The 19202-nt window shown below is 45.3% G+C and overlaps 1 protein-coding gene and 1 pseudogene across 2 annotated transcripts; both read right to left on the reverse strand.

Annotated features, from left to right (window-relative positions):
* Nucleotides 1-1696: 1696 nt before the first annotated feature.
* Utp11 (UTP11 small subunit processome component) lies at nt 1697-13736 on the reverse strand. 2 transcript variants are annotated; one of them, XM_051171378.1, is made up of 8 exons: nt 13590-13736; nt 8611-8672; nt 6344-6446; nt 5795-5908; nt 5061-5154; nt 4831-4961; nt 2667-2777; nt 1697-1958 (listed from the first exon to the last, which is right to left on the reverse strand). In XM_051171378.1, the coding sequence occupies exons 1-8, from the start codon at nt 13650-13652 to the stop codon at nt 1875-1877; spliced, it is 762 nt and encodes a 253-aa protein (XP_051027335.1). In that variant the 5' UTR covers nt 13653-13736; the 3' UTR covers nt 1697-1874. The 2 variants fall into 2 exon arrangements, with proteins under 2 accessions (XP_051027335.1, XP_051027334.1); XM_051171377.1 differs by lacking the exon at nt 1697-1958 and having other exon boundaries at nt 2135-2777.
* Nucleotides 13737-17764: 4028 nt separating this feature from the next.
* On the reverse strand, nt 17765-17864 carry LOC127212144 (uncharacterized; annotated as a pseudogene).
* Between the last annotated feature and the right edge of the window lie 1338 nt (nt 17865-19202).

A 19202-nucleotide genomic window follows, 5' to 3' on the forward strand; every position in this document is an offset into this window, starting at 1 on the left:
TTCCAAGGGTGTCTATCTTTGCATGTAAGAAGGGAGAGATGGACTCTCGGACAACTTCTGAAGCCACCCAAATAAATGATGACGACAAAGACCCCTCTCCCCAGTGATTCTTTAGCTGGGTGTTTTGGCATGTCTGTAATCCCAGGCCTTAAGATGATAAAAAGGCAGGAAGATCAGGTTCAAGGGGTTCAAGGTCATCCTTGGCTACACAGCTAATTTTAGATCAGCCAGGGCTCCATGAGATCCCATCTCAAAACACAAACAAAAAAATCTTGATTCCCTTGCTATGTGAACTTGAGGAATTAAGTTTAACCCCCAGAACCCACTTTTTTTTTTTTTTATGTTGTTTTTGTTTGTTTGGTTTGTGAGACAGGGTTTCTCTGTGTAGCCCTGGCTGTCCTGGAAATCACTCTATAGACCATACTGACCTTGAATGCAGAAATCATGCTCAGTGGTGGGGCACGCCTTTAATCCCTGCATTTGGAAGGCAGAGGCATGTGGATCTCTTTGAGTTTAAGGCCAGCCTGATCTACAGAGTGATTCCAGGACAGACAGGGCTACACACAGAGAAACCTTGTCTTAAAAAACTAAAAAAGAAAAAAGTATACACCACCAAAGCCCAGCTCCAGAATATACATTTCTTAAAAAGATTTATTTACTTATTATATATAGTGTTTTCCTTGCATGTACACCCACAGACCAGAAGAGGGCATCTGATGACATTACAGATGGTTGTGAGCCACCATGTGATTGCTGGGAATTGAACTCAAGACCTCTAGAAGAGCGGACGGCATTCTTAACCGCTAAGCCATCTCTCCAGCCCCAGAACCCACATTTTAAAAGCCAAGTGTGGGAGCTGATACAATGGATCAGCAGATAAAGGCCACCAAACACAATCTGACTTCTGGGACCACACAGTGGAAGGAGAGAACCAAACCCAGTGAGCTGTCACCTGGCCCAGCATCCCCAACAGGTGTGGCGTTCTACTCTTGCAATCCCAGCAAAGGGCCGGCAAAGACAGGGGCTCACTGGCGCTGGCCTAGTCTAAACAAGAAGTTTAGACCAATGAAACAATGTCTCAAAACAACAAGGACTGATGACGCTAGGGGGTGACCTATGGCCTCCACATGCACCACCATGCATGTGCACCCACACAAACATAAACATGGAAAAAACAAACCAAAAAAATGAAGGATTTTACTTTTTACTATGGTTTTATATAGTTTTGAAAAATTCAGTAACATAACAAAAATGGAACAGAGCTAATGATTTAATTACACATTATAGTATAAAATTTACTTTATAAACAAAAGCCGATGTATAGCTCTCCCAAATAGGGGACAGAAACCAAAATGTCCACAGTAGCTGTTCACCTCTGTGCCCTAGCCCCAACTATGAAAAAATATCTGTTGTTCTTAAAGGCTGAGAATATACATGGTTTCATTTATTTTCTACTTTGTTATATGAGATTATATAATTTTATAGGAAAAAATAAGTACTATTTGGTTTTGGTTTGTTTTTGTTTTTTGAGACAGGGTCTCTCTATGTAGCCTTAGCTGTCCTGGACTTTTGTAGACCAGGCTGGCCTCGAACACACAGCAATCCACCTGCCTCTGCCTCCTGAGTGCTAGGATTAAAGGTGTGTGCCACCACACCCGGCCCATAAGTACTATTTTTGTAAGAGACTGAGTTCACAATACAGAAACAATGATATGGGGAAAGGTTTTTACTATTTTCATAGGAAGATCAAGTATCAGGTTAACAGTAAGTCATGATTACAAAACAGAATGACCAAGCCATTTGAACTAATAAAATCTGAAGTTATTACAAAAGGAAAAAAAATTAAAGAGTTCTTTTCAACACTTTTCAACACTTCAACGTTTTCGGCGAGTCTGGAACCTGTAGATAGCTGGGGAGTTCACTGTTTCTTTCTTCACCTTCACCTTCCTAGTCTTATCCTGTGAGAGTAAAAAGATGACCAGTAAACAGAAACAGGGTTCATGAGGCAGGAAGCCAGCAAGCTGGCTCAGGGGGCCCCGACACAGGCCTCCCCCCAATTTAGAGGAGCCCTAGGCACCTACTTATGGAGCAGCTTAACCTCTCCAGGAGCGCACAAAACGCTACCAGCTGTGGACAATCTTTGGGAAAACTGAAGAGAGAGCGGCTCAAGTAATTATTTTGTTTAAATTATAAATTTAATTCTCTCTCAGAACCCCAGTTGGGAAAGGCCAACCTAAATGATCTGCAGGGCTGAAGAATTTGACATTTAGAGGAGTGATAATGCGAAGGAGCTTCTTAAATTCCTTAGCTCTGCTATTTAACTGCACAATGTTGTCTATTTTTAAACACCAGTGAGTGGCATGCACTGTTTTGTTAACCTGTTTAAATGTTACAGGAGCTGCTCCTAAGCTATAAAGTCCATATGCTACCTGATCCTACCCTTTGCTGCTCCAAGGCGCTGGCTAATAACCCCCTTATTACCTTCTTAATCAAGGAACACTTCAACAGTGGCAGAGCGATAGACACTGGCTCAAAGCACTGCCCCCAAGGAGCAGACATTTTCACTGCTGTTGATTTACACACAGCCGAGAGCCAGTCTCAGTTAAGACCTTTATAAGAAAAAAAGAAAGGAAGGAAGAGAGCAGGCTCAAGGCTCCTCTCCTCACCATAAGATCTTTTCGTGCTTGAATTTTCTGTGCCACAACGAACAGGTTCTTCTCCCGCTCAATCCGCTGGGTCAAGCAATCATACTGCCTTTGTCTTTCTTTAGCTATCCGCTACAGAAGAGACATTTTCAATAAAACAATTAACACGGCAAAAACGAGTAAGAACCTGGTTCTTGAGTCCAACTCCATCAATGGTGTCATCAGTCCCGTCCTTACTCCAGAATCACCTCACCGTGACTCTAATAAAGATGCCCACTTTTAAAACAGCGACCATGCAGACCACCGTATCAGTATCATTTTACAAATGTAGGAACCCAGAGAAGTCAAGTCACTGGCCCAACAGGGGGATAGTTTGCTTAAATCACAGTCAGGACTGCCCTGAGCCCTGCTTCTAAGAGTGTTCCCAGAGGCACACTAAGTGGGCTCGAGCTCTGAGTGCTGCAGTGCTGGAGCTGAGGGCAGCCCCCGCCCAGGACTGGAAGCCTGCACAAAATGAACAGAGAACAGACGGACCTGTGGTGAGCAGTGCGCCGGGCCTGAGAGTCTAACCCTAAACCCCCCAGAGCACAAGGAGGACTTGAGAAGACTCAACTGCTGAAGACGCCCTGGAGACTCCTGGGGGGCCTTACATTTTGGAGACCTGTAAGCATCTGAGAAACTAACAAGAGCTTTGGCTTCTTCTCTGAGACGGCATACAGACTATCACTCTGCCTGGAACCAGAGTCTTTAGGATTTTGATTTTTGGGGGATGTTTGGAATATCTCCATGTACACGAGATAATTTAGGGATAAAACCCAAGTCTAAATAAGAGATTCATTATTTTTCATGTATTCCTTATATACACAGACTGAAGATAATTTTACACAGTATTTTTAGCATGCCTGCATTTTGACTGTGGCTCATCTTATGATATCAGGTATGCAGTTTCCCACTGTAGCAACCTATCAGCACTCAAAACATGACAAATATTGAAGGATTGTTCAACCTCTATGTATATACATACAGAAACCTGTATGCACAAGCACATATATGCACATATATGCACAAAAAATGTTGGTGATGGAGGTCCACAGAACTCTTCAAGCCAATCACAGATTTTTTTTTTTTTTATCACTTTCAAGTTGCAGACTTACAAGTTGCAGATGCACCAGTGGTAGTCCCTTAATAAAAGTAATTATGCTTTAAACAAAGCACAGCACTGGGCAAACAGGGCAGTCCACATCCTCTTACTTTCAGGACCTCTCTGACGGCAGGCCATGCTGTAGTGTCTGTGAGGACCACTGTGCTACCTGAGGAGCACCAGTGACTCCGCTAACTAGCTGACAAACACAATTATCACGAGACCCCGTCAGCCAGCCCCTTAGCTGCAGTGTTCCGTACAGAGAGGGGCTGGGCACTGGGCCTCAGATTCAACAACTCACCAGCTCTACTGCAGGCTCACAGCAGCGGTTGCAGACAGCTTTTGTTTTCACTTTATTGCACAGACTGTCAAATTTATGGGATTACCCAATATAGTCAAACTAATTAGGGGTATTTATATTACTAAAGCAAGTTTAGCTGCCTCTGAGCTAGAGGAAACTGCTGTGAAATTAAACATTGGAAGCAAAACTGATGCAGTGTAAATGATTCAAATCAAAACAGAACAGCTGTCTGCTTGAAACACATTGACAGCATTTTTTTTTTTTTAAATGAATCAGTCAGAAGTGAGAGTTCAACTCCAGAAGGTTTTGAGAAAAAGCCTGTCATCTCCACAACCCCGTGATGTGACAGAAAGTACCATAAGGAAAAGTCAATACAAAACCTTGGTTACAACTGAGTAATAGGAAAACATTTTAATATGCGTATTCACTGCTAAAGGTTCTAGATCAAAGCACTACACACACACATCCCTAATCCTCAGGGTTCCTTCCCCATCTGCATTTTCTAAGTGCTGACAAAGGATGCATGCACCAAAAGCACAAAGGACCACATCAGAGCTGGATTCAAACCCAAAATCTCAGCGGCTGACCACTATGGCACAAATGAACGAACTCCACTCCCATCACCAAGCCCTCTTTTCACTCGTCAGGCCAGTTTTAGATGTTTTCTACAAATACTATAGGAAATGCAGTGGCCAATCACAACCACAGACCAAGAGAAATAAGCCTCCCCCACCCCCGCGTACCTTGAGTCGCGTCCCGGGGGTGACCCCTTTCACTTTCTCCTTCTGCAAGGTCTCGATCCTGGGTCTATTAAAGACTCTGTCAACGAGCTCTGGGGCTGTTTGCAAGTGAGTTGCAATATCAAACCTTTCAACTGAAATTCAAGACAATCTTTAAGGCACAGGTTGTCCCCAGCACCACACAACACACAATGACATGGCAGACCATCCCAGACACCATCAACATTTCATACCTTCCTTTTTGGTGTCAAAAAAGAACACGTGCTTATTCTGTTGCTTCCCCTGGGAATCCAGCAGGTGGAGCTCTGATTTCAGCCTTTCAATTTTCTAGAACAGGAATATGCTCTCTTTAAAGTGGGCTCTTCCAGAGTCTCAGAAATAAACTTACAAGAACTTAAGACATTTCACAGCCTCATTGTCAGCCAGCAAATAATTCATTTCATTCTTTTTTCTTTTTTGATATTCTTAGGTACTGCCTGTCCTCATGGGATCATCACCTGTCTGTCATTATACTTTCTCAAAGATTTGATTCTTTTAAAAGAAAGCACTTAAACTTACTAAGCACCAACTATTTATCAAGCACCAGACTAGGCACTCTACAAGACTCGACACTTAAACTGTATGACAGAAATAAGCCATCTCAAGGACATTAACTGGCCCATAACCATGGGGCTAGAAACTGCAGGGCAGGAACGGAAGCTGCACTTGCCTCTTCCCCAGCCTGACCTCTAGTCCACCAGGCTGACTATCGTCTAAGGCACCGTCACACTCAAGCGCAGCGCGACGGCAGAATGCGCTGATCACTTGAGATTATAGAATTGTTTCTTTTGCTGTTCTTCTTTAAACCAGAGCCTCTATATTGACTTCCTCCACCTCCCAAGCTCTGGGACTAGAGGCATACGCAACCACAATCTGCTATGTGCTTTCTTAACTAACCAAGTAATCAGAACAAGGAGTAAGCTGTTACCTTCGCTTCCGCAACCCTTTTCATCTCTATGTATTTGATATCCTGAGTTCTCATCAGCTTTAGCTGCTCTGGTGTTGCTTCTTCCTTGGTCTCTTTGATAATATGAACTCCATCCTAAAATTGAGGTTTAACAGATCCAGTCCTTAGTAGAGTATGACCATTAGTAGGCTGTTAGCACAACCCACATTTAAAACAAGAGAAGCAAGTGCTGAATGCACACTAAGAAGAATCCAAGGCCTCTGGCCACTGACATCCACCTTGAACAGAGCACACCTCTGGTCATTTACTCTTTGAACAAGAGGCTGGGGGCTCCATTTGCAATATCACAATAAAGACAAATAGAAAAAACAAAAATCAAGCAGGAGATGGGCACAAAGGTAGGAGCCTGCTGACCAAGAAAAGGACATTCTGCCTTGGACTCTCAGCAGGAGCACCTGGTCCACCTGGAAAAGGGCCAAGGTAAGCCAAGGATGCTTCTTCACTCCAGCTCATTGCCCAGCCTCACTTCCCAGCACTTAGAGCTCCAAAAACTATCTGTTTCACACGTACCTGGAGCTTAACCCGAGTCATTTTATAATAGAATTCATCTGGATTTTTTTCAAGAGCCTTCTTCCGGAGAGCTGTGAGGCAATCTTGTTTTTTATGATAGTCACTAAAAAAGCAAGTCAGAAGAAATGTGTTGTAAAAGATGAAAAAAAGAAAAACTACTCACACAAATGAACTAACTACATGCATTTAAAAGTTCATAATCTGATGCACACCTGTTACCTCAACACTTAGGAGATTGAGACAGGAGAATCACAAATTTGAAATCAATCTGACTTATAGTGAGAGCTTGTCTCAAAAAACAAACAAAAACCCTCAAAGCAAACAAAAATGAAACTACATCAAACAAATTATTTGTTTTATCTACCTATCTATTAGTTTTCAAGACAGGGTTTCTCTGTATAGCCCTGGCTGTTCTGGAGCTCTTATTGGTTTTTTAAAGATTAATTAATTTATTTATTTATTTATTTATTGTGTATACATTATTCAGCCTACAGGCCAGAAGAGGGCACCAGATCTCAGTATAGATGGTTGTGGGCCACCATGTGGTTGCTGGGAACTGAACTCAGTCAGGACTCCTGGAAGAGCAGCCAGCAGAAGCACTCTTAACCTCTGAGCCATCTCTGCAGCCTAGTGGGTTGGTTTTTCAAGACAGTGCTTCCAGGAGTTCTCTGTGTAACAGCCCTGGCTATCCTGGAGTTCACTGTGTACCCCAGGCTAGCCTTGAACTCATAGAGTACTATGCCTCTACCTCCTGAGCACTAGGATTAAAGGTGCATGCTACCACCACCTGGCAAAACAAAACTGTAACCAAAGCAGTGAGTAGACCTGCTCCATGGTCCACTGCCACTGAGTCAGGTTCTCCATAAGACCTACAGTCTTAAGAGCCCTCTGCTCCGATCATACCTAAAATTACCTCTCTCCAGTCCATTGTAGTGCCACTTAACTGTTACAAAAGGACACCAAGTAAAACACAACTTAAAACACCTTTTAAAGGATTCTAGTACAAGCTTCAGCACCCAGCATTGCCATCATATAGACTGCCATACAGCAGAACAAGTAGAGTGGTGACCTCTACAGCCATGGTGGTTTTGTATCCAGGCTCCAATATTTCTGGCTAAGTAACCCTGGGTAATAAGCTAAATAACCATTCTAATCCTAATGTCATATATAAAATGAGTGTAACAGTAACCCACATCAGAAGGCCGTTGGAATAAACAAACATACAAACTATCTCCTAGAATATTGCCTGACCCAAGCACAGCACTTAGGGCTGGGGCTATAGCTGGTTGGTAGAAAGCCTCTCTCCAATGTATACGGCCCTAGATTCAAGTCTCATTTCCCACCACACCACAAAAAGGAAAATAGTCACAGTAAAAAGCTCTGATACACACCTTTAATCCCAGCCCCCAGGAGACAGAGGCAGGTGGATCTCTGAGTTCAAGTCCAGTCTGCTCTACATAGTGTCAGGCCAGCTGGAGCTACATAAACTTTTTTAAAAAATTAAAATCTGGGACCTCTAGAAATCCATTTAATCACCACTACCCACCACACCAGGAGCATAAGAACCTCAGCTGACTTGTATACAAATAAGCAATTACAAGCACTTTGCAAATCAAGTGCTAAAGAGAAGAATGGGCATAATTGTTTATAAAATCCTCCCAGAGTTCATCACGGCCCACTCTCAGGCTTATGAATCCATCCTCCACATCTCTCCACTCCACACCACATATAATGACGTAAGAGATTCAGCAATCAAATTTTTTTTTTTTTTTTTTTTTGGTTTTTCGAGACAGGGTTTCTCTGTGTAGCCTTGGCCATCCTGGACTCACTTTGTAGACCAGGCTGGCCTCGAACTCACAGCGATCCGCCTGCCTCTGCCTGCCGAGTGCTGGGATTAAAGGCGTGCGCCACCACACCCGGCTTAGCAATCGGAATTTTAGATTGTATCTTTCACTTCAGGAAAAGGGAACAAAAGGATTCAGCATCTGGTTCAAACACTAAGGTGGAGGCAAATCAATACCACTGAGAAAACCATCTGGAAGGGCATAAAAAAAAATTGCGCTGCAAGTATTTAAATAAGTAATGCTCTGTCTGAACAAAGGGAAGCTTGGGGGCGTCACAGGAAAATCTCTAGCAGGCTGCCAGAGCTTTGAGTAGTTTATCAATGGCAGGAAATGATTCCCCAGTTGGACACTTGGGCACTTTAGCTGTAGTAGAGTACACTGTAAGCTTCCTGGCAGCACCTCTATCAGAAATACTGGACTCACTTTGCACGAAGTTTGTAATCTTTCTTTTTCTCCAGCAAACCCAGACGTTTTCGAAAGCCAGGCTAGAAGACAAAAGGGAAAAGAAGCACTTAATTCTCTTAGCACACACATGCTCAAAGCAACGTGATACCGGACAGGAACAAGGCTCTGTTGGGCTCAGTAAATCTGTGTCCTTGGAGCCAGCCCACTACCCTGTCCCTCCCTCCTCCCCTCTGCTGGGCCTGCAGGGATGAGGGCTCCTCACAGAGCCAGACAGGTCGGATCACAAGCACCACCGTAGGAGGGTTCTTGGCCTATTAAGGACAGAGCGAGGCAACAATGACTCGGCACTAAGCGAGCAGTTGCCAGTTGTACTAAAATTACTACCAACTTAATCCAAGGGCTTAAAAAATACTATGAAGGGAAAACATAGTACCAAGAGGCAACTGTGGTAAGGGAGCTAAATTTAGTTTTCCGACCTAGGTTCAATCCATCCTTTACCTCCTAACAACCTGTGACCTTGGCCAAATAAATCATTTAGCATCTCTGAGCTGTCATTTCCTAACTAAAAATAAGGACAGTGCGGCTAGGTAAAATGGTGCTTGCCTGCAATCGTAACACTTGGGAAGCTGAGGCAGGAGTATTGCAAGTTCAGAAACAATAAAAATAAATAGAGAACAGCAGAGACAAAACCCAGTACCATGGGAAAGTACTGTCTGACATACATGTCTATAGCATGCATGGTCCAATGACTACATCTTGCTATGTCCATGTAAAAGCAGCCATTACTCTGAGTGCCTAATGTCAGGTTTAAATTGGTACATTCCTCTAATCCAAGAATTTGAGAAATAGAAGCAAGTAGATCAGAAGTTCAAGGCTAGCCTGAGCTACACAAGATTCTGTGTAAATTATGTGTGTGTCTATATTAGATGCTTTTCCAACTTTTTGATGTGGTGGAAGGCTTCTGAGACAGGGCCAATTCATAACCCTTGGCCTACTTGAACTCCTGATCCCCCTCTCTCCACCTGCAGACTCTAGCCACCATAGCTGGCCTTTACTAGGTGCCGAGGATCAGCTGAGAGCCTCTAGCATGCTAAGCGAGTACTCTAGCAGCTGAGCTACATGCCTAGCTCAACCTACATCATCCTAACAGCTCACAATTATGTAGCTACTGCATGTGTTACACTTGTTGCATATTCCTATTTTGTCTTCATGACATTACAAAAAAGCAAAGCATATTCCAGAAGTGGGTTGACCTTTAGAAAACATATTCAAGAATGCAGAACCAAGGCTGGGATGTACCTCAGCTGGTAGAGCACTGGCCTAACATGCAAAAGTCCCCAGGTTCAATCCACAGCACCATGTAAGCCAGGCATGGTTGCACATAACCTGTAATACTTACAGGAACACAGGAGGGAAGCTAATCATACCTTCAAGGTTGCCCGGCAGTGGTGGTAGCGGCTATAATCCCAGTACTCAGGGACCCAGAGGCAGGGGGATCTCTGTGAGTTCAAGGCCAGCCTGATCTACACAGAGCACTAGGCCAACCAAAGCTACATAGTGAAACACTGTTTCAAAAAGGACTTCTCTGATGTTTTTCAAAATTATCTTTAGAGGCAGTGGTGGCACATGCCTTTAATCCCTGCACTCAGCAGTCAAAGGCAAGTGGATCTCTGAATTCCAGGCCATCCTGGTCTACAGAGCAAGATCCAGAATAGCCAGAGCTACAGTAAAGAGACGAAAGAAAGAGGGGGGGGGGGGGGGGGGCGGGGGGAGGAGCTTAGTCAAAAACTTGGGCTGGAGAGGTGGCTCAGTGGTTAACAGCAGTGGCTAGTCTTCCAGAGGGCCTGGGCCATTCCCAGCAACCATGTATTCCTTGTCTATGAGTGTTTTTCCTGCACATACATATATGTAGCATATGCATGCCTGGTGACCTCAGAGGACAAACAAGAGCATCAAATCCCCTAAAACGCAAGTTATCGGTGGTTGTTAGCTGCCATGTGGGTGCTGGGAACCAAACCTGAGTCCTCTTCAAGAGCAGCAAGTGCTCTCAGCCACTGAGCCATCTCTCCAGCATTGGTATTCAGTCTGTGTGTCTGAGTGAGGGTTATCAGATCTTCTGAAACTGGAGCTACAGGCAGGTGTGAGAAGCCATGTGGGTGCCAGGAACTGAAACCGGGTCTTCTACCCCTCCTCCACCCACCCCAACCCCCATCCCCCAAGACAGGGTTTCCCTGTGTAGCCTTGACTGTCATGGACTCACTTTATAGACCACGCTGGCCTCAAACTCACAGCGATCCACCTGCCTCTGCCTCCCAAGTGCTGGGGTTACAGGCATGCGCCACCACTGCCAGGGGAAACCGGGTCTTCTGGAAAAGAAGCTAGTACTCCCAACCGCTGAGCCATCTCTCTCCAGACCACTAAATTTTACTTTTAATACAGCAAAGGGAGACTGACAGAGAAGGAAATGTCAAAGGTCAGGGAACAACACTGAGGTAGAAGTCTTGACATCATTAATGTGTGAATGTACAGATGCATTACAGAGAAAACTAGCACCAGTCGGCTGCACGGCTTCAGAGATAATGATCTTCCTCTTCTTCAGCACCTGTAAAGCAGGTGTCTCCAAAGGCCATTTTGGTTACTTATATGGGGGTTTTGTGTGTATTCATGATATGTGTGTATGTGGGTGCACACACCACAGTATATATGGAGGACAGATACCTTCTCAAGAGTCCACTCTCACATAAGGAGCCATGAAATTGAAAGACCAAGCAGTGGGCCAGGTATGGTAACGCACACCTATAATCCCAGCACTCGGGGCGACAAAGGCAGGCGGATCTCTGTGAGTTCAAGGCCAGCCTGGTCTACAAAGTGAGTCCAGGACAGCCAGAGCTACACAGAGAAACCCTGTCTCGGGAAAAAAAAAATTAAATTAAAAAAAAAAAAAAAAAAAAGACCAAGTATATGGTATATGAGAGTGTTGGGAGGTCAGAAAGGGAAGGAAGAAATGTTGTAATAAGTTATAATCTAAAAAAGAAAAAAAAAAGTCCATTCTTTGCTTCTACTTTTTTTTCAAGGCAGGGTTTCTCTGTGTAGCCTGTCCTGGACTCTACCTTTGTAGGCCAGATTGGCCTCTCTAACTCACAGCGACCCACCTGCCTCTGCCTCCCTGGGTACTGGGATTTAAAGGCTTGCATCACTGCCCCCACCTCATCCCTTCCTTCCACTTTTTTGTTTGTTTGTTTGTTTTTCGAGACAGGGTTTCTCTGTGTAGCCTTGGCCATCCTGGACTCACTTTGTAGACCAGGCTGGCCTCGAACTCATAGCGATCCGCCTGCCTCTGCCTCCCGAGTGCTGGGATCAAAGGCGTGCGCCACCACGCCCGGCCCTCCCACCTTTTTTTTTATGAGTTCTGAGGCTCTAACTCAGGGCCCCAGGCTTGTGCAGCAAGTACATTTTACTGGCTGAGCCATTTTACCAGCCCATTTTGCTTTGTTGAAACTGTCTCATGCAGCCCAGGGTATCCTAAAACCTGATGGATTACCCTAAACTCTTGATCCTTTGGCCTTTAAAAAAAAAAAAGAAGAAGAAGAAGAAATATTTATTTGAGGGGCTAAAGAGATGGCTTAACTGTTAAAAGCACATTCTTCTCTTCCAGAGGATGCACAATCATTTCACGGCACCCATATCAGGACATCAGGCATGTCACAGCTGCCTATGACCCCAGCTCCAGTATGCCCAAAAGTCCCATAGACATAGGTATTCATGGCACACACCCATCCATAGACACACACGTAAGGTAATTTTTTTTTAATTTAAAACAAGTAAGATTTAGAGAGAGAGAGAGAGAGAGAGAGAGAGAGAGAGAGAGAGAGAGAGCGCATGTGTGTGTATATGCACGTGAGTGCAGAGCCCTAGGAGACCAGAGCAGGTGTTGGACTTTCCAGAGTAGGAGTTACTGCTATTTGTGAGCCCACAAGGTGGGTGCTAGGATTTGAACTCTGATAGAGCAACCAAGTACTCTTAATGGCCAAGCCCTCTCTCCCGATGTTAAAGCCTTGTTTGAACCAGTTATTATGTTATTTCGGAGAATAGTAGAGTGTATAAAGTGATTCTGCACATATTTTTGTTTCTTTCACATATCCCCACACTGACACATTCTCCTGAAAAACCCCACAATTAATTATTCTAACTAAATTTAGTGGAATCCTGTCTCCCTCCTTTCTTCCTACCGAGGATGAAATCTGTTTTACTAAGGACTTGACAGACAAACAGCTGCCCACTGAGCTGTTATGTCTAGGATTTTTTTCTTTTTAGATTCTTATTTTGAGACAGGTCTAAGTTGCCCATGCAGGCCCTGAATTTACGATGCTTCTATCGCGGCCTCCAGAGTAGCTGTAATTACAGACATGGGCTATCAGGTCCCACAAGGTTTGTAAATGGGCAAGTGACTCTCCAAAAGGGAAAAAATAAAGTACCACGAAGCCGGGTGTGGGAAGGCGGGTGTGTGACACACACCTTTAATCCCAGCACTAGGGTGGCAGAGGCAGAGGCAGGCAGATCTTCCTGAGTTCAAGGCCAGCCTGGTCTACAAAGAGAGTCCAACAGAAAAACCCTGTCTCGGGGGGCAAAAAATCCCACGCCCAAACTTGGGCCCATTTTAGGAAAATATCTTCCGTCACAACTCCTGCAAGCATGAGGGCGCCTACCACCTCTAGTCACTCGGTCTCATTCGTTTTAACTTTGGCCTCAATTTTCCAGGGGGAAGGCATCTGACACGCCTCGCCTCACTCAATTAACCACAGAACCTCCTATCCAGAGAATGACAATCCCCCTAACCCAATGACAGCTCCCGGGTCTCCCGGACAAGGCACGCCGGTGTCAGGCCTCACGTGTCGGGTATTTACAGAAGGCAGATGCGCTAGGCAGCATCCCAACGCTGGGACAGGGAGGGGGGCGGTGACCACTGGCCAGCGACCATGGGGCCTGCGAGAGCTTACCTGGCTTCGTTCTCGGTGTTCCCGCTGCCGGGACTTGGCAGCCTTGCGAAAAGCCGCCGCCATGCCTACGAAGGTCTAGAAAATGCTCAGCAAACACCACCGCCTAAGCCGCCGCCGCGCCTAACAAGATTACCGGAAGCAGGCCCAGCGGCTTGCACTCTATTGCAGCCTATCAGAAGCCTACTTTACCGGAAATACATCCCCGCTCAAGCGGCCCAAACAGGAGGCTTCTGGGAGATGTAGTTTTCGAAGCTAGAGTCCCTTGATTCTTCAGCGCTCCTTCTTCTGGCATTTACTGATTCTAACCTTCGCTCTCTAGGAGCATGTGGTAGCTGGCACGCCCTCGCCCTCTGGCTGAGCTCTGTGTGCTGTTACCTGCGACTCGGCCTGAGTTAAAATTTAAGTGGTGGCACAAGGCTTTAATCCCAGCACTTGGGAGGAAGAGGCAGGCAGATCTCCGTGAGTTCGAGGCCAGCCTGGTCTACGAAGTGAGTACAAACAGCCAAGGCTACACAGAGAAACTCTGTCTTGAAAAACCAAACAAATTTAAGTAGAGCATGGCGTGGTGGCTCACACCTTTTATACCAGTACCCTAGATGCAGAAGCTGATGAGTTGATGTGAGTTCAAGGCTAGCTTAGTCTTAAATAATGATTGTCAAGACAGCCAGAGCTATATAGTGAAATAAAACTCCGCCAAAGAGTAATAATAACAAGAAGAAGAAGAAGAAGGAGAAGGAGGAGGAGGAAGAGGAGGAGGAGGAGGAGGAGAAGGAGAAGAAGAAGAAGAAGAGGAAGAAGAAGAAGAGGAAAGAAGGAAGGAAGGAAGGAAGAACTAGAAATGGCATTAATTTTACAATATACTAGAAAGTGCACTTTAAGACCACGTTTGGGCTGGGCGTGGTGGTCCACGCCTTTAATCTCAGCACTCAAGAGGAAGAGGCAGCCAGATCTCCGTGAATTGAGGCCAGCCTGGTCTACAAAGTGAGTCCAGGACAGCCAAGGCTACACAGAGAAATCCTGTCTGGAAAAAAACAAAACAAAACAAAATTAAAAAAGACCACGTTTGGCTCTGCTGCTGGCTACTGGCTATGTGACTTTGAGCAGGTTTCTTGACTTTAATGAGCATCATTTTTCTCACCCATAAAACAAAGATAATAATAGAATACTGGTCTTGCTCATAGGAGTGGCAAAGGCCTTGAGTTGCAGAATTGTATCTTTAAGCAGCACAGAAGAGACTCACCTGATAGCAATAAAGCTCTGAGTCCTTCACAACCACCTAAAAAATGGCTGGCTGCATGGATAGAGCCGGGACCTGTGGGGGGAGTATTCTGATCCCAGCTCTGCTGCTAACCAAGGAAAGTTAATTTTCCTGAGCTTTGATATGCTCATCTATTGTAAAATAATAATATAATTCTATACCCACATAATTGTGAGGATTAGATGACATGCTATGTTTAAAGTGCTTAATGCTGTGTTTACTTGTTAGTAAGTTTACAATAAAATTGTTTTGTTTCTATCTTTTATTAGGTTTGACTTAGTCTAATTTGGTTTGGTGTTTTGAGGCAGGGTCTGGCTATGTAGGCCTGGCTACACTGAAACTCACTAGACAAAGCTGGCCTCTGACTCACAGTGATCCCTTGCATCTGCACAGTGCTGGGATTACAAGTGTGCACCAGCATGCCCAAATATCGAGTTATTTTTGTCATCACTAAAGCTGCCTCTGAGGAGCACAAGGGAGAGTCTGACCCAACCAAGCATCACAGCAGTATTTGAGGTTATTTGCTGTGTCTCTCTCCTCTCCTCTCTCTCTATCATCCTCCCCCCCCCCCCCCACTACAGGAGACTAATCTTCTGAGGGTCTTTTGGTTTGGTTTGGTTTGGTTTGGTTTGGTTTGGTTTGGTTTGGTTGAGACAGGATCTCACTATGTAGCTCTGGCTACCTTCAAACTCACTACGTAGACCAGGCCAGCCTCAAACTCCTCACAGAGATCCATCTGCCAACTGCTAGGTTTAGAGGTGTGTGCCACTCGGGCTTCAACAGACTCTTTAATTGCATCCATTTTACACGACACTGGTCATCTCGCCAGCTTAAAAGAAAATGGCATGGAAACCCTCTTCAGAAAGTCCAGGGGACAAGTGGGTATGAAAAAGATCACAGTATGAGAAGTTTTTTTCCTGCCTCTACACACTTGGTTTTGCCCAGTTAGGTCCACAGGCATTAGGAAAATTCCATTTTCTCTGTCATCTTTGGAAAGCAAGCTACTTCATGATCTAGTCTGGGATTACCTTTCCAACCTCATCTTAAAAACTTAGCTGATAGAATGGCATACAGACGGCAGCTGTATGCAGGGCCTTGGCCCCTGAGTAAGCATCCGTGGCCAGCAGCACCTGCGGATGCCCCATCACTGGCCCCTGGAGGTGGGGGACTCTCCAGGAGTTAGCCCTAGATTGTCCCTGTACAACTTACCACCTCTTAGCTTGGCATTTACAGTCCCATCGTCAAAATCTTTATAAAGTGATAGCAATAACCAGGTCACATGGCTTTTTAGTTTTATTTTTTTAAGACTGGGGAGATAGCTTAGTGGTTAAGAGCACTGGTAGACCTGGGTTCAATTCCCAGCACCCATGTGGTGGCTTACAACTGTCTATAATTCCAGCTCCAGGAGATCTGGCATTCTCACACAGACATACATGTAGGCAAAACACCAATGCACATAGTAAATAAATAAATATTTAAAAAAAAACTAAAAGAGGTGATATCTACCATACACATGGGGCCTACACACAGTATTTAACTGCGTGTTCTCCCTTCTCACTGTGCGCACCCTGCCAGCCATTCATTCATCCTTATGGGCTTGAGAGCGCAAAGAAAGTTTCTAGGGAATTTGAAAGAAAGTGTTTACCAAGTTTGAGGCCTGCGGAGGGCTGTGGGCGCTGAAGTGTTAAGAGTGAGCAGGGTACCCAGGGAAGGAAGGGTATTTTCTCACTGGGAGCAAGGAGGTCTGGCTGGGTTGCTGGCACTGTGATTCAGCGGCCACAGGGAGCCATGAGAGCCGAGAACGTTCTTTTGAAAACTCTTGCAAGGTAAGAAGACTAGATGGGTCTCCTTGAGTTGGCGATAGGCAAGTGTGTGCACGGATCTCCTGGGTGGCGGAAGAAACAAACATCCCATTTAAGCAAAGCCGGTTGCCAAGCGCTCTGCTTCCAGAGCTGGCTCAGACACACCTGTTCCTCAAGAAGGGGGAGAGGACAGATGGGGAGCAGGAACAGACAGTCCAGGAGGCTGATCCCTGAGCTCCCTGGGGCACATCTTTCTGGGCCAATGGAGAGGGAAATGTGAGCCCCCTGGAAATGAAGAGGAGAAAGGGCACTGCCCCCACACCCCCATGCCCCCTTCCCCCTCCCCCGGGCTGGCCAGAGCCAAAGATGTCCTAACTTCCTTTGACCTTTAGACTCTAAGTCCTAACAGCAGAACCTTAGCACTTGACCATGAAAAGGAAGAAGGGGAGGGTTCCCCCCCCCCCACCTACTGAAGACTTATTGCATGGTCTTACCCAGTCCTCATTGATGGTGTCCTTGAGGGAGAGATTGCCTTACAGAGAGATTCGCTGACTACCCAGGTCATGGTTAGGCTCACTTTTGGCATGAGAAGCTTTGACATTTGACAGTCTGGGTTTCAATTCTGACTTTGCCATTCTTGGCAGTTAATGCATTTGTGCTCCCTCCCCCCCCCCCCCCCGCCCTCTCTTTTCCTCTCTCCAGGCCCTTTTTCCTACAAGGTCCTCACTACATAATCCTGGCTGGCTATAGAGATCGGACTGGCCTCACAGACATCTGCCCACCTATGTTTCTTGAATGCTAGAATGAAAGGTGTACAATACCTTTAATTTTCCATTTTCCCATCTTTTACTTTGTTGTTGTTGCAGGTTAAATGATTTTAACGGAACAAACAGTTATACAATAAAATTTCATGTAAAGGGGCTGGAAAGATGGCTCAGCAGTTAAGAGCACTGGCTGCTCTTCCAAAGGATCGGGGTTCAATCCCCAGCACCCACATAGCAGCTCACAACTGTCTGTAATTTCAGTTCCAGAAGTTCTGACACCCCAACAGACATACATGCAGGTAGAACACTAATTTACTTAAAATAAAATAAATAAATCATACAAATTATTTTTAAAATATGGAATATTTTATGAGCTTACATGTCATCACCACACAGGGACCATGCTAATCTCTGTATCATTCCAATTTTAGTTATCTGTGCTGCTGAAACAAATACCATTTTCTCGCCTTTGAGAAGAGGATTAAAAATGTGTATTTAGGGCTGGTGAGACAGCTCAGTGGTAAAAAACACTTGCTGTGAGAGATGGTGGCCTTAGATCATGACCTAAACCTAGGCTGGCAGACTCTAACTGACTCTAGGGCCAACAAGATGGCTCAGTAGGTAAGAGCACTTGCCACCAAGCCTGACTTTCCCCAAGAACCATATGGTAAGAAGAGAGAACTCATTCCTACAAGCAGTCCCTGGCTTCCCACATACGCATGGGTTTTTTTTCAAGACAGTGTTTCTCTGTGTAGCCTTGACTGTCCTGGACTCGCTTTGTAGATCAGGCTGGCCTCAAACCCACAGTGTTCCACCTGCCTCTGCCTCCAGAGTCCTGGGATTAAAGGCATGTGCCACCACACCTGGCACACCCCAAATTTTACATTTGTTTGTTATTATTTTTTTATTTATGTGTGTATGTTTGTGTTCATGTAAATGCCATGTGTGCTACTGTCTGAGGAGACCAGAAAAAGCATCAGTTTCCCTGAAGCTGGAGTGACAGGCTGCCCTGAGGTGCCAGACAAAGATGCCGGGAACTGAGCTCCGGTCCCCTGGAGGACCAGAGTACTGGCTAGTCATGACACAAAGAAGAGTAATTTTTGGAAAAGGGAATCTCAGTTTTAAAATGCCCCCACCAGCTTGGCCTGTGGGAAAGCCTGTGATGTGCTTTCCTGAAGGGGCCCTGCATACTGTGCACAGTGCCACCCTGGGCTGGTGGCCTTGGACACTATTAAAAACAACCACCACAAAATAGGCTGAACAAATCGTGGTAAACAAGCCAGCTAAGAACCACACGTTCGTCCATGGTTTCTGCTTCAGTTCCTGCTCCAGGGTCCCGCTGTGCTCAAGTTCCTGACCTGACTTCCCTTAGCAATACTGTCTAACGGAATTGTAAAATGGAGTAACCCCTTCCCTCTCCAACTTGCCTTTGGTCATGGTGTTAGAGAGCCAACAGCAAGCAGTCTTACCCACTAAGCCATCTCTCTAGGTCTTCTTTTAAAAAAAAAAAATGTTTTTAAAGACAACTGACTCCAGAGGGTTGCTCTCTGATCTCCATACAAGCACACAGGTACGCTAGCACTAGCACACATATGTGAGCTCACACAGGCAAACATACACACCACACACCTATGCACTAGATATATGGATGGATGGATACTTATTGGATAAGTAGGTGAGCTAATGTATGTAAAATGTTTAGGGAATGGGGCCAAGTGGGAGCTCACAGAGTCCTGGCTCTGGGTAAAGCCCTTTGGTAGCACCTCAAACCATCAGGAAAGGACAAAGA

The sequence above is a fragment of the Acomys russatus genome, chromosome 29 (assembly GCF_903995435.1).
Source record: "Acomys russatus chromosome 29, mAcoRus1.1, whole genome shotgun sequence".
NCBI classification, from domain to species: Eukaryota; Metazoa; Chordata; class Mammalia; order Rodentia; family Muridae; genus Acomys; species Acomys russatus.